Source organism: Felis catus, chromosome F2, assembly GCF_018350175.1.
Source record: "Felis catus isolate Fca126 chromosome F2, F.catus_Fca126_mat1.0, whole genome shotgun sequence".
NCBI lineage: Eukaryota > Metazoa > Chordata > Mammalia > Carnivora > Felidae > Felis > Felis catus.
This window is the reverse complement of record NC_058385.1, coordinates 10,121,305-10,136,040: the sequence shown is the minus strand read 5'-3', so window position 1 is coordinate 10,136,040 and position 14,736 is coordinate 10,121,305. Positions and strand designations below refer to the sequence as shown.

At 42.0% G+C, this 14,736-nt stretch overlaps 1 protein-coding gene across 3 annotated transcripts in view; it reads right to left on the bottom strand.

Moving 5' to 3' along the window:
- Positions 1–3,804, bottom strand: part of UBXN2B (UBX domain protein 2B) — a 28,519-nt gene extending 24,715 nt beyond the window's left edge. Inside the window, exon 1 of one of the 3 annotated variants that reach the window (XM_003999827.6) lies at positions 3,647–3,804. In XM_003999827.6, coding sequence (XP_003999876.4) covers positions 3,647–3,727 — 81 coding nt within the window. In that variant the 5' untranslated portion in view covers positions 3,728–3,804. Of the gene's footprint in view, positions 1–95; positions 436–3,646 lie in introns of those variants that run through there. The other 2 variants (XM_019822699.3, XM_019822698.3) reach the window with 2 other exon arrangements.
- Positions 3,805–14,736: the final 10,932 nt, after the last annotated feature.

The window sequence follows — 14,736 nt, the reverse complement described above, 5'->3', positions numbered from 1 at the left end:
TCTGAATTTCATCAAGTTTACGCAAATGAACTTTTAAAAATATAAGATAATAAATTGTACATATGGTTTATATAACTTTTAGAAAGCAGTATTACCAAATAATGCGTTATAGATACATGGCTGGGTATCTTCAAAATGGAAAGAAAAATCCAACATAGTTCTTGAAATTGGAATTTTAAAAAGTTATTCATAAAATTTCAGCATTAACTTATTTTGTTGCCACTTCTGACAACTTGAACAATTCAAAAATTTCCCTTAATGTCCCCCAAATAGGCATGATCATCTCTGGAAATCTTTTGGGAAAAAAGTAACCAAAAATGATAATTAGAGGGAATGAATGCTGGGATTCATGATGTCCCTGCAGCACCATATGGTGTAAGTTCATTCGTAAATGTTACAAAGAAATTTAATTTATATTAGTTGTCATAGCAAAAGACACCACACCAGAAAAGGAAATGATTACTTAAACGGATCAGAATAAACTAAAGTACTGGTCAGAACCAACAGAACAACAACAGAATATCCGTCAAATAAAGAGATGAGAATGTGTGCATTATGAAGTAATGAAGCATGTGAATCATCAGGACGGGAAGTTCCACGGGCTAAACAATGAGATTATGAAGCTATTTCAATTGCACAGAGGGAATAAAGCACATAAGCACTGATCATCCTTTCTCTAGAATTTAAAATGTGAAGAGCATGAAGCGAAACCTGAAGGAAAAGTAACTGAGAATGAGAATAATGAAGCAGACAGCAAAAGATGAAAACTCCTGGAATTCTCAGTCTTAGAGTGACAACTGCCAGAAAGTATAGTTTTTATACAGAAGAACAACATCACCATTACCGGGGAAGCTTTGAAAATGCACATACTCCAGCCCCAACCTGACCCAGTGAGTGAAAAACTCTTGGGGTGGGGGGAGGAGCCTGCAATCTGTGCTGTATCAAGCCTTCTAGATGATTCTGACACGCACTAAATTGAGAACCAATGATACGGAATACTGATAGCCATCAGGATTAAGATACTTGTGGCAAATGTAACACAGGATCAGACATTCTTACTCGTTTGCCCCCTTACAGAACTCCACTATTTCCCCCAACCCGTCCTAACTCTCGTAAGTACTGAAGTCATCTCTAATCACTTCCAACTCCAATCTATAGGGAAACACAGCACTGAGAACAGAAACCTTTTTCTTTTGATACGATTCTGGAGGAAAACTGGGACAGAAGCATACAATTAAATATGTTAACCAAGTGTTAAACCCATGTGCGTGTGGATTGATTGAGGGGAACCAGAAGAGAGAAAAGTCTCTGAAAATGTTCAGAAACTTACGAACACTGAGGTTTTTAGGGTTAGTATTGTCACTAACAATCCCATCCTAAGCCTTCCCACTGAATGTTTCCCACTTTGGAGGTACAGGAAGGGAGCTAAGATCTGCTCTTGGTTTGTCATACAAAGGAGATTTTCGCGGTTTGTAAGTCAGAGGCTCACAGTGCCGGGAGGCTTTCTGGGGGACAGCCGTCCATGTTTCCTCCTGTGCTAAATGAGGAAATCTCTTCTGATTTAGATGCCAACAAACCCTACACTGCCTGGCAGCTAACATATACATACTTAGGGGTATGTTTTGCGTGTTCCAATTAGTAATACATTACTCTTTTCCTCGACAATATTGTGACTCTTAGAATGAGCTTTCCAGAAAGAAGTATCTGCTGAAAAGTACACTTAAGAAAGCAGAGCTAGATTAGACAATAACGAGACAATAAAACAATAATTGATATTAAAGAAACTCATTGGGGAGAAGAACATCATTCTTTTAAACCTACTCTATTTCTTCGTACATCATCACTTTGGTTGTTTTCAGGTTTATTTCCAAGTTCTTCAGATGCTTATTAAATTCTAAAGGAAACATTATCAATACTTAATGTATTTAATATCCAAATCACGTTCATAAGATATTAGTTATCCACCTACCAACCTACCAGAAAGTAGATAAGAACAAAAAATCCCTATCCTCTAACTGATGGTGAAGAGGTCGGCATTCTCCAATTAGTGACATTCACCAAAACATCTGTAACCATTAATCATATCAAATCCACTGCCTTAGGTCTGTAAATCTGACAAGTATCAGGCAATCATTAACCAAACTTTTCTCATTTTTCACATGAAAAGAAGAAATGGATTGAAGTTAGAGACAGGATATTAAGTTACAGGGTTTTCACTTTAATAGTATTAGAATGGACTAACCAGTTAAAGGTATAGTATTCTCCTCCTTTAAAGAAAAAGGAGCCAAATATTTACCAAGCAAGTATAGAGCCCAAGATACTATGGGAGTGCATGGGCACTTCATAGACATTTCATTCCTGACACCACCTACCTCACCCCTAGATTACAAATAAAGACACTGAGGATCAGAGAGATTAAGACATTTCTGACATTCACAAGTCTACTAAGTGGCAGGACCGGTTTCCCCCACCATCCCATGTTGCTTCTTAAGGAGGGTAGTCTACAACAGAAAAGAAGAAGTAGATGATAACTACCACTGAATTAATTTACAAGCACTGGGACTATTCTCCATTCAGTTTGTCTTCTAACCTGACACTGAGCTCTCCATTCTCCAAATTCTTCACTTTATGTCCTGCTTAACTTGGCATTCAATCATACTCCGCCTTAAAATGCTATGTTCAACATATTCATATATTATTTCTGCAACAAATACATAGAAATGCCTTTTCCCCTTCTATCCCCTTCAAGAGTGGCCAGTACCAACTGTGGATTTGATGTCCTACTCGTCTCTTCATTCTGTGGGGTTTAGCGGAACGATGCATGGCAGGTGGTTCAATACTTGTTCAAAGCAGAACTGAAGGTGTAACTGCATCCGAACTTCTCTACCAACGCATGCAGATTCCGTGTCATTTACTTCTAATTACACAGCTTATTATGACTGTTTACTTGTTGAATTTGTATCAATGGTCTTATGAGACGGGGGGGGGGGAGAGCTTACATGAGGACAGTAGGGTTAAGTATCTGAGAAAGCGAGATTTGCCCCATTCTTATTTAGCTAACTAATGTCATCATGAAGTTTTAAGCCGCCGTGCTTATGTGCAATGTTTCACGCACTACAGTTTCTACAACGAGGATGCACAGCCTTAGGATGAAATACCTTAGCTCCCCTTCTAAAAGGGAAAGGCTCCCTGATTAAAAGCAATCATTTTCATACGCAAGTAATCCAGACAGAAAACAGCCTCCGAGACAAGAAAGATCAAGCCGGCATGTATCGTTACTTATAAAGTGACCGCGGATTGCCCGCGGCCACCGGAAAGCTTTCTTCTACAAGAAGTCTCCCGAAGGCGGCACCAACCAGTGAGCCACCCCCCACACAATGCCATTTTAAATGTACGGTTGCTTCTTAAATTGCAAATCGGGTGGAGGGGAAAGAGGCGCGGGCACCAGAGCGTTGGGCTCGGGCACCTGTTTCCACGAACACCACTGTCCGCTGCACCGCCCTGGGGAGACCTGCATCGCGGGAGTTACAATTCGGTCCCCAGGCGGGGTCTGGCGAGGGCTCGGCCGCGGCCAGGGGCGGCCTCCGAAACGCACCCCGCCGCGCAGCTCCCGCCGCCGCGCCCCGCCCTCGGCCGCTCGCCGCACCTGCAGATCCCGCGCGCTCGGGGGCCGCGGCCCAGAAGACCTCTCCTGTTCCCCCGGATCGGCGCCACCGCCTTCCGCCATCTTGCACCTGCTCACAGGCGCCTGCGCCGACGCGCGTTCCGCGACTTCCGGGCCGGTTGCCCGGCAACCGCGGGAGGGGCGGTGCCTGCGCGCGCCCACCTCCCCAGAGCGTGGGGCGCGCGTCGCCCTTTTCCGGCGCCGTCCCTCCCGGGCCTTAATCCTCTTTTCCTTAAAGCAAGTAGGCTCGGAGACTTTTTTCCGCAGGGACGTATCTACGTAAGCCGCGCGCTGTGTCCGCCACGCGCCTGGTGGTGGTGTAGGCCGCCCTACAGGGCGGCGTAGACGTGTAGGTTCTGTTAACTCAACAATGGAAACGTCCTCTGGACGCATTGTCTGTTAAAAATCGCAACCTTGCTTTTCTGGTCTTGGTCAAATTAGCCCATCTTCCCCAGCAAAGACTGGGTGGTACGCTCGCCCCCAGTGCGTGAATCGGTGTTGAGGATGAAGAACACAGTGAAAGTTCTTTGCACGCAGAGCTGGAGACTGCCAAACCCTCTTCATTCATCTGAGATGTGTTTAAACTCCTCGTGTCTTATTCCAGACACTTTTATGCCCCCGAGGTGCAAAGGTAGAAAATAGTAGGCCCCAGTCATTCTAAAACTCACAGTCTAGTGGGGAAAAGAGAGATGTAAACAGATAATAAAATGCGATTTGCAATAGAGCTTTGCATTGAATGGTATGAGTGGGATGTGGGGTGTGAAGGAGAGTGTTTTGCTGGTACCTGCCCTGTGCACCCTGCTAGGTGCGCTCCGTGTGTAATCCTGTCTGTCTCTCTGTTCGTTTCGTACTGTTATTATCGTGTTGTACCCAAGGAGACCAGACAATAAATAATGGCTGGATTCACCCTGTTGTAAATGGCAGTCCAGGTACCAAATCCGGTATTGGCGGTTCCAGTATTCTTTTTTTCATACAACATCTGCTCTAGAAATCCCTGGCTCTTGGTTATGTTCCATAGCGCCAAGGACATTTTGGCCGAATCTTAAAGGATAAGTACTTCCAATCGACTACGGACCAAAAGGGATCGCAAGGAATGGCATTGGTTTGAGACGCCATGTTCATGTTGATAAAGTACTACATGGTTGAAGCTTAGGGGAAATGACAAAAGATAGAAATGGGTTGGGTGAGGTACAGATCTAGACTGAAGATGCAGCTTAAAGCTCACATTAGAACCCCTTCCCTCCCTACTTAACCCCAGAAACTCGAATTTAATTCATATGGGGTGGGACTCAAGCTCATATTTTTTTAAGTTGCTTCCCAAGTGGACTTTGCTTCTGGCCATGACTTTGCAGCTGGCACTAGACATGCTCTTGTTGCATCCACACGACTCCTGAAACAGAATGCTATGGGTACCAGTGACAGTCACAACAAAGTTTATTGCAATGAGAGGCAAGGCAAACCAATCGATCGGGACCGACACTCTTGACCAGAGTGTGGTCTCAAACAGCCGGGGTACCGAGTTTTTAGAGCCGACCACATCGTCTTATTATCACCTGGGAACAGAGCAAAGGCATAGTTCCCAGGTGGACACAGTTCAAACAGGCCCTTGCCCCAATCCAATCAACCGCTAATCCATCCCTTGATTGATAGGATAAGGCTGTTATCTCTTAACCTATAGTGTTAAAACAAAGCTGTTATCTCTTAAGGCTACAGGTTAGCCGTACGCTTACACTCTCACTCCCAACAATTAAAAAACTTGTACATGAAATAACTGTTTTCAGATATTGAATAACAGGCAGTACAGGTCTGGGATATCCCAGAGAAAGGAACCAAGCAAGATGAGCGTTTCTCTGGCTTTCTGCCTGGAACTCTCACAGAGTGCTGGTAGGAATGGAGAATGGCACAGCCCCTTTGCAAGATCATTTCTTCTAAAGCTGAATATTCAGTTATCATAAGGCTTAGCATTTGCACTCCTAAGATTGACCCAAGAGGAATGAAAACATGTTTACAACAATATTTGTACCCAAATGTCCATGGAAGCTGCATTCATAATAGTTCCGAACTGGAAATAATCCAAATGCCCATCAGCAACTGAATGGGTAACATTTTGATAAGTTCATACAGTGGAATGCTACTCAACAGTAAAAAGGGGGAAAGTATGGACTCACACGCCATGGATGAATCTCAAAGACATCTTGAGTAAAAGAAGCCAGATGCGAAAGAGTAAATATCGTCTGATTTAATGTATATGAAATTCTAGAACAGGCAAAACTAATCTTTACGGGCAGAAAGCTGGTGGTTGCTTAGGGTTGTCCCTTTGGGGAAGATAAGCCCTGGGAAGGTTGTCTGGAAAAGGGCATATGGGAACTTTCTGAGATGATGGAAATGTTTTATATTTTGACTGCTGTGGTAATTACACAGGTATATACATTTGTTAAAAACACACTGAACTGCATACTTAAAATAGGCATGCCTTATTATACGTAAATTATACATTTATAAACTTGGTTGAAAAAAATCTCTCCAGATAATTCTGTTCTGCGACCATGGTTGAGAACCACCGATCTGAGGCAACTGGGGACCACGAAAGGATTTGTGATTCGAAAGATCACAGAGGCATCAGGGTGTAGGATGAAGCATTGTTAGGAAATTAGAAGTTTCCTCAGTGGCAGTGAGTACAGAAAGAAGCAACAGTTGGTAGAGATATTAGGGTCAGACCCAATGATGCTGGAGTTTACGTGGGAAATACATGGATGGAAGAATAAAGAATGACATTCCAGGTTTTGGTCAGGTAGTTTGAGAAATGGTGCTACCCGCAAATTCCTGAGTAGAAAGGGAGACACAAACTTCGACAGAAAGAAGCCATTCCGTTAAGGACGTTTTGAATTTGAAATTCATGCGAAACGATACAGTGAAAATAGATCACGGAACAATCGCAACTGTGGATGTGGACTCTAGGAGACCAGGGAGAGAACGTTGGTGTGGAGACAGACAGATTTGGTGTTGATTGCCGACTAGTGAGAGCAGAGTAGGTGAGGCTTCCCGTGGCAATGTGAAACACGAGAAGCTATGAGGACTGACAATACAAGGAAACACCAACACTGAAGGACGCAGTGGAGAAAGGAGAGCATTCAAAGTAAACGTAAGGAATAGTCAGGTAGGATGAAGGCGGGAGACTGGAAAAACTAGTGACAGGGTGGTTTCGAGGAAGAGACCAACAGTGTCATCTCCTACGGAAAATCAAGTAAGATTAGGGCCAGAAAGTGTCTGCTGGATTAAAGGAAGAGGAGATTGGCGTACTAAAGGTCACTACTAATTTCATACAGAGGAAAATCCATATTTAATAGTTTGAGAGTGGCAGCTAGGACAGTGAGGTCTATCTTTTCAATGTACTTAAAGTCAATGGTGTGTAAGAAGTGGCTTAGGCTGGCTTGCGAGAGCCTATTGTTAAATTTTCAGGAATTTTGCAAGCAGTTGTAGAGCATAACCATTATTAAAAAGTAAATTACATGGGGTGCCTGGGTGGCGCAGTCGGTTGGGTGTCCGACTTCAGCCAGGTCACGATCTCGAGGTCTGTGAGTTCGAGCCCCGCGTCAGGCTCTGGGCTGTTGGCTCGGAGCCTGGAGCCTGTTTCCGATTCTGTGTCTCCCTCTCTCTCTGCCTCTCCCCCGTTCATGCTCTGTCTCTCTCTGTCCCAAAAATAAATAAAAACGTTGAAAAAAATTAAAAAAAAAAAGTAAATTACATAAACTTACAATGAAGTCATATTAAAAACCAACGTAATGAATACTCAAAAATCATTGTTGCCTAATTATTTGAATACATTTTATTATTATCTATGCTGTTGAGATTATTTATATCTCTTGTATCCATATGGTGGAGATACTATGTAACGGCACGCTACTGAACCCCTCTTCCTAACTCTATGCATTCAGCAACAGCATGTGGTGGCTTGAAATTTACCATGATGGGAGTATCACACCTCAGAAATTGGCAAATACCGTAAGGAAAGGTTTGATTTATTGTTTTGTTCGCAGTCCACTCTAGATTTAAAAATGTGGTGGAGAGTGGCATCTGGGTGGCTCAGTTAAGGGTATGACTTTGTTTTTTTAATTTTTTAAATGTTTATTTATTTATTTTTGAGAGAGAGATAGCACAAGCGGGGGAAGGGGCAGCGAGAGGGGGAGACAGAGAATTCAAAGCAGGCTCCAGGTTCTGAGCTGTCAGCGCAGAGCCCGACGTGGGGCTCGAACCCACAAACTGTGAGATCATGACGTGTGCCGAAGTCTGATGCTTAACTGACTAAGCCATGCAGGTGCCCCTGCAATGAAGCTAAGATTTGAAAGTATGCTATGTCTATAGCTGTTAATAGTATGAAAAGCAAAAAAAAAAAAAAAAAAAAAAAAAAAGGAAAAAAGAAAAGACCTTTTATTCCAGTATTTGTAAATTATTAGCTTATTAGAGGATTCACAAAAGAAGTTGCTCGTGTCATGTCATTGAGTTCCTCCATATGTTTGTGTTGTTTCACTAAATCTTGTTAACTTCAATAAAAATATCAGCTGACATTCACGTGGTCACTTGGAAGTCCCCTCTCTTTTAGCTTGTGATGAAAACTATAGTATTTCTTTCCATTCTTCTCCAAAGAGTTATGATTATAAATACCTCACTGCCCTCCATCTTTTATTTTATATTCTCAAAGTGGTTGGGGGGGGGGGTTCAAGAATCACGACATTTATTCTATGATATAAAATCCAGGAGATTCTGTCTCACACTTGCTTCAACATACAATATGTCTTGTTCCTTGGGGTGCTTAAACTAGAAACGTAATTTTATACCTTGTTATACTTTGTTTTTCCTTCCATTAGATGGTAAGATCCTGGAGGCTACAGGCCATTTCTTTATCTCCAGTGCCTTGATGTAGAGCTTGGAACATAATATCAATCTTTAATAAGTGGATGAGTGAGTTAGTGAATGACGGAGGTAGGGATCCATAACTCAAACCGAGATTTGACTCTCTCCAGAGACAGAGCGGCAACTCTGCAAGAAATAACAAGAAATATCAACAGAGATCATCATATATGGATAGGAAAGACAATAAAATGCAGTCCTATCCATCATGGACTAATAAACTGCATCTCGCTGCGAACTTCCCAACCTAAGTGAAACGCACACTTGTGTAATTTACTTCTGCTGGATTGTAACAAGATCCGAGGTCATTGTAGTATACGACCCTTTAAAACACGTGAATCTTGACTTTTTTGGTGTTTACAGAATATGGAGAATTTTTAGTGGCTCATTATTTCACGTAAACGACAACAATCTACTGGGTTAGGATTTGTCTTCATTCTACAGAATTAATTAAAGACCAGGGAAATAAGCTGAATTTTTTTTTTTTTTTTTTTTTTTTTTTTTTTTTTTTTTTTGTATCACCCAGGTATTAGGTAGCAGAACCAAGTTTTAAATTTAGGTCTATTATGGGCCCCCGGGTGACTCAGGCAGTTAAGCATCTGACTCTTGGTTTCAGCTCAAGTCTTGGTGTCAGGGTTCGTGAGATCGAGCCCTATTGTCGGGCTCTGCATTGATAGTGCCAGGCCTGCTTGGGATTCTCTCTTTTCCTTTTTCTCTAGCCCCTTCCTCATGTGCATGCACACACACTCTCTCTCTCTCTCAAAGTAAATAAATCAACATCTTTTAAATTTTTTTTTTCAACGTTTATTTATTTTTGGGACAGAGAGAGACAGAACATGAACGGGGGAAGGGCAGAGAGAGAGGGAGACACAGAATCGGAAACAGGCTCCAGGCTCTGAGCCATCAGCCCAGAGCCCGACGCGGGGCTCGAACTCACGGACCGCGAGATCGTGACCTGGCTGAAGTCGGACGCTCAACCGACTGCGCCACCCAGGCGCCCCAAATCAACATCTTTTAAAAATAAATAAATTCAGGTCTATTAGGTCTAAAGACATGCGTTTCCTTTATGCCATCTGTGGGTCTCCCGGGAGCTTTTTTTTCAACTCTTGACATTGGGGATTGCTCCCTTAATGACATTTCCTCAGGATACTTCTTGGAACTCTCTGCTTACCTACCTGACCTTTCCTTTTGAGCTTCCCCTAACATTTTGCTTTCCGTCCACCCTCTAAATACTGGCATTCCCTAGAATTCTGTTTTTAGCCTTCTTACTTTCTTGCTGTATATGCTTTTGCTATTGAATGTCTCCCAGTCTCGCACTGACTATTCTACACAGAAAATCCTCATTATTTGCAGTGGTCATGTCCTGTAACGTTGCCAAGAACATTGAACTAATGAGTACTGAACCATTGCTCCCAGAGGAAATACAAGGTTAGGGTTCTCCAAGCTTCCGATTATATTTTCATCAACCAATTGATATATAGCCTTGTTTTCTGTTCCTGTTAAAAGACATCTTATTTAATATACATCGTCGATTCATTAACACTGAACTCACAGCCAATAGCACCATAACTCATGCCTGAACGAAGATTATCTAACACATACATTTCCTCCATTTCCTACAAGGTGCATTACAGCCTTGTACTTATGAACTTGGATTTCGGAATAGCAGTACCGCATTCCACTTGGGGCCCTTTTCGATGACAAAATCATCAACCAAATGCACAAAAATGTAAAAAATGTGACACTAAATAGACCTTGCAAAGGATATTTGCATACAGCGAAGATCTGAAACAAGAAGGCAGAGGATTGCCGGCTTTGCCCTCAGCTGGGAACATGCTCCTTGAGTAATTCGAGTATTTTGCTTCTGTGTTCATGTCTGCCAATGACCACAAAAGCCCCATGTATATTGACTTGGGGTCACAAATAAATTTTATCGAGTAGGTGAATTTGCAAATATGGAAATGTGAATAGAGGATTGACTGCATTTAGGATTTCCAAATCTATTTTTGTAATACCTAGCTCTTTCCTCTACTCCAGACCCGCATCTCCAATCGTCTTTTCAACCGTAATTTTCACTTGGATGTCTCAAAAACATCGTGTCTCAAACCAAAAACTCTTTTTTTTCTCCTATAAACCTTCCTTATTAGTTTCGCATTTATTACATCACCATTTAGCAAAAGCTACAAATCAGAGTCATTTAAATTCCTTTTTGCTTTACCCACACCATTTATTGTTTACCAAATCTTTTAAGTTTCCCCCCAAAATATCTCTTGAGCATGTCTTCTCTTTTCTACCCTTACTTCCACTGACATGGCACAAATTCTTTTTCTTTTGAAAACTGAGGTCTAACTGACAAATTGAATTGTAAGCTATTTAAAGTGTGCACTGTAATGATTTGTTATATGTATACATTATGAACAGATTGCCCTCACTGACTTAATTAACACCCCCATTACCTCACATTTACACACACACACACACACACACACACACACACACACGGCAAGAACATTTAAGTGCTATTTTCTTAGCAAATTTTAATTATAGAGTGTTATCAGTGGTCGCTGTGTTATACATTAGATCCTCAGACCTTATTTATCTTGTAGCTGAAAGTTTGTACCTTTTAACTTCCTATTTTCCCTACGGCAGCCAGTTTTCTACTCTCTGTTTCTGTAAGATTGACTTTTGTTTTCAGATTCCACATATAAGCGGTAGCATGCAATATCCAGCTTATTCTACTTATCATAGTGCCCCCAAGGTCCATCCGTGTTGTGGCAAATGGCAGGATTTCCTTCTTTCTTAAGAGTGAAGAACTCCAAGACAAGGCAGTGGAATTCATCCAATCAGGGGAGCAAAAATTAAAAAGAATGAAAAGGAGTGAAGCTAGCTTGAGGGAATTATGGGACACCATTCAGCTCACCAATATCTGCATTGTGTAGGCTCCCAGAGGACCATTATTTCTTCGAATAAGCATATTTGGTTGGCCGAAGAAAATCATATGGCCATCCCCAACTCAAGGAATTGGGGAAGTACAATCCTATGGTGTGCTTTGAAGAAGTGGAAATCTCAGAGAATAGCACTGACTATTTCAGTGTGATTCATAAATTACGAACAGGGGAGTATTAAAGAGTTTTCCTGCACTGGTTCTGAAGCACTGGTCCTAAGAGTGAATACTCTCTTTCATCTAATGCTAAAATTGTGACCAAGATACTACACAGCCATTGGTTCATAACCCTCCCAGGAACTTCCCAGGTGAAATGTGAAACTGGCCCCCATATGCAGAGGGCAGGGAGAGACCAGACAAAGAGACAGGCCACTCCAGGTTGGTATGGTAGGTGGTGGTTTCACTAAGCAAAAGCAACTTACATATGGTGCTTGTACTGGGCAACAGGATGAATGGATCCCAGCACCCACCATCCAAATCTTGAAAGTTTATAAAGAGGCCTTAACTGGTTTCAGTCATATATACCATGCAGGTGTCGCCAACACCACATCACTGTCTCAAGGCCATGACCTGGGAGCAGCCTCTGGAAGTAGGAGAGGCAAGTCTACCCAGTTTCCCACACAGGGAGGAGGTGAGGAACTTCCAAGTGCCCAGTCTAGCTCTTGGGTCAATTGGTGATCATGTCTTTTTTTTTTTTTTTTTATTCCAGTGTAATTAACATAGAGTGTTTTATCCATTTCAGGTGTACAATATAGTGATTCAAAAATTGTATAAATATAATGTATATTGCACATATATGTTATATATAATATATATAATATATTAATATATTATATATATTATATATAGGTCATTTGTATATATATTAATATATAATTATATATTATATTATATATAATTAATATATAATATATATTATATATTAATATAATATATAATATATATATTATATATTATATATTATATATATATATATTCAGTGCTCATCAAGATAAGTGTACTCTTAATCCCCTTCACCTATTTTACCCATCCTCCTATCCACCTCCCCCTCTGGCAACAATCTGTTTGTTCTACGTAGTTAAGAGTCTGTTTTTTGGTTTCTCTCTTTCTTTTTTTGCCCCTTTGCTCATTTGTTTTGTTTCTTGAATTTTACATATGAGTGAAATTATATGGTATTCGTCTTTCTCTGACTGACTTATTTCATTTAGCTTTATGCCCTCTAGCTCCATCCATGTCATTGCAAATGGCAAGATTTCATTCTTTAATGGCTGAATAATATTCTGTTATATATGTGTATACACACACATATTTATATCTTCAGTATCCATTCATCTATCAATTGATACTTAGATTGCTTCCATATCTTGGCTATTGTATACATAGGGGTGCATGTATCCCTTGGAATAAGTGTTTTCATATTATTTGCATAAATACTCAGTAGTGCAATTGCTGGATCATAGGATAGTTCTATTTTTATTTTATTTTATTTTATTTTATTTTATTTTATTTTATTTTATTTTATTTTATTTTATCTTATCTTATTTTTTATTTTTTGAGGACCTCCATACTGTTTTGCACAGTGGCTATACCAGTTTGCATTCCCACCAACAGGGCACAAATGTTCCTACTTCTCCACATTTTTGCCAACACTTATTTTTTCTTCTGTTTTTGATTTTAGCCATTCTGACAGGTGTGAGGTGATATCTGACTGTAGTTTTGATTTGCATTTTCCCAATGATGAGTGGTGTTGAGCATCTTTTCAAGTGTTCGTTGGTCATTGGGATGTCTTCTTTAGGAAGAAACAGAAATGTCTGTTCATGACTTTAGGAAGAAAACAGAAATGTCTGGTCATGACTTCTACTCATTTTGTATTTGGATTATGTGTGTGTGTGTGTGTGTGTGTGTGTGTGTGTGTGTGTTGAGCTGTATCAGTTCGTTACATATTCTGGATACTAACCCTTTATGGGGTGTATCATTTGCAAGTATCTTCTAGAGGTCATGTCCTTTTGATGACCTTCCCCATCAATAGCTGACTAGGAAATGTACCTATGGAAAAGATACTTAGTAAATCGGGACAATCATCACTGCAAATTTCCCAGAAAGCTGCTCTCTTTTACCTCTAAAAGCACTGAGATCTTCCCTTAGAGCAGTAAAAGATGTTAGCATTATCCTCAGATAGCGGTTTCAGGATTATGCAAACATTACATCAATCTCACACATGGGCTTTGCAATATCTGTTTTGGCTGTTCAGAGGCATCCCCCCCCCCCCCAACTTCCCTGTTCTCAGTTGTGTAATGTGTTACCATCTTTGTTAGTGAAGCATTTAGCCGGAGCAAAATGACCATGCAGAGGAAGGGTAAAAACAAAGGAAGAAAGGCGGCCACCAAACTTGTAGTATTGCATTTCTGTCCGCCTGTGACTGAAAATAGAGCCATTGACTACATTCACAGAGGAACTAAACACCCGGTTGAAGCTAGCCAGGTAGCATTCAGTAAAAGAGGCCGTTCCACGACGACAAGACGACACAGAACAGGACGACGCATCTAGAGCCGCGGAAGACCCGGGGCAGGCCCAAGGCCTCAGCCCTGTCCAGAGGGCGACGCTCAGTCCTGTTGACCAAGTCCCTGCCATTTCAGCCACCCACGTGCCGTCGACCTGCCACAGTGGTGCCTTCGGTGGGCTACAGCGGTGCGGAGGTACTCATGGGTCTTGGAAAGCAACACCGGGTGGGAGGTTACCCTGCACGGGCTCTGGACCGGCGCCTCGGTCAGGAAGCTACACGCAGGCCGCCATTTCCCGCGCTGGGAAACACCGACCTACGGCGTTGGTTCTGACTCTTACGAGCGCTCCGGTCGTGTTGAGTCAGAGACACCGCAGCATCATGGGCTTACGCATCTTCCCAACAAAGGACCAAAGTGGTAATTAGGGTTGGCCTCCAACATTCAGCAGCCCCTTCGGACTCTGAGCTGTGTCTCAGGCAGCCACCTCCAGAACCCCAAATCACCCGGCACATAGAATCAGCTTCTGCACCATTTTCTGCTGTAGGACCTACACAAAGCCAAGCGACAGGGGTGCCTGGGGGGCTCAGTGGGTTGAGTGTCTGACGCTTGGTGTCGGCTCAGGTCATGATCGCCTGGTTCGTGAGGTCAAGCCCTGACTTGGGCTGTGCTGACAGCGCGGGGCCTGCTTGGGATTCTCTTTCCCTCTCTCTCTGACTCTC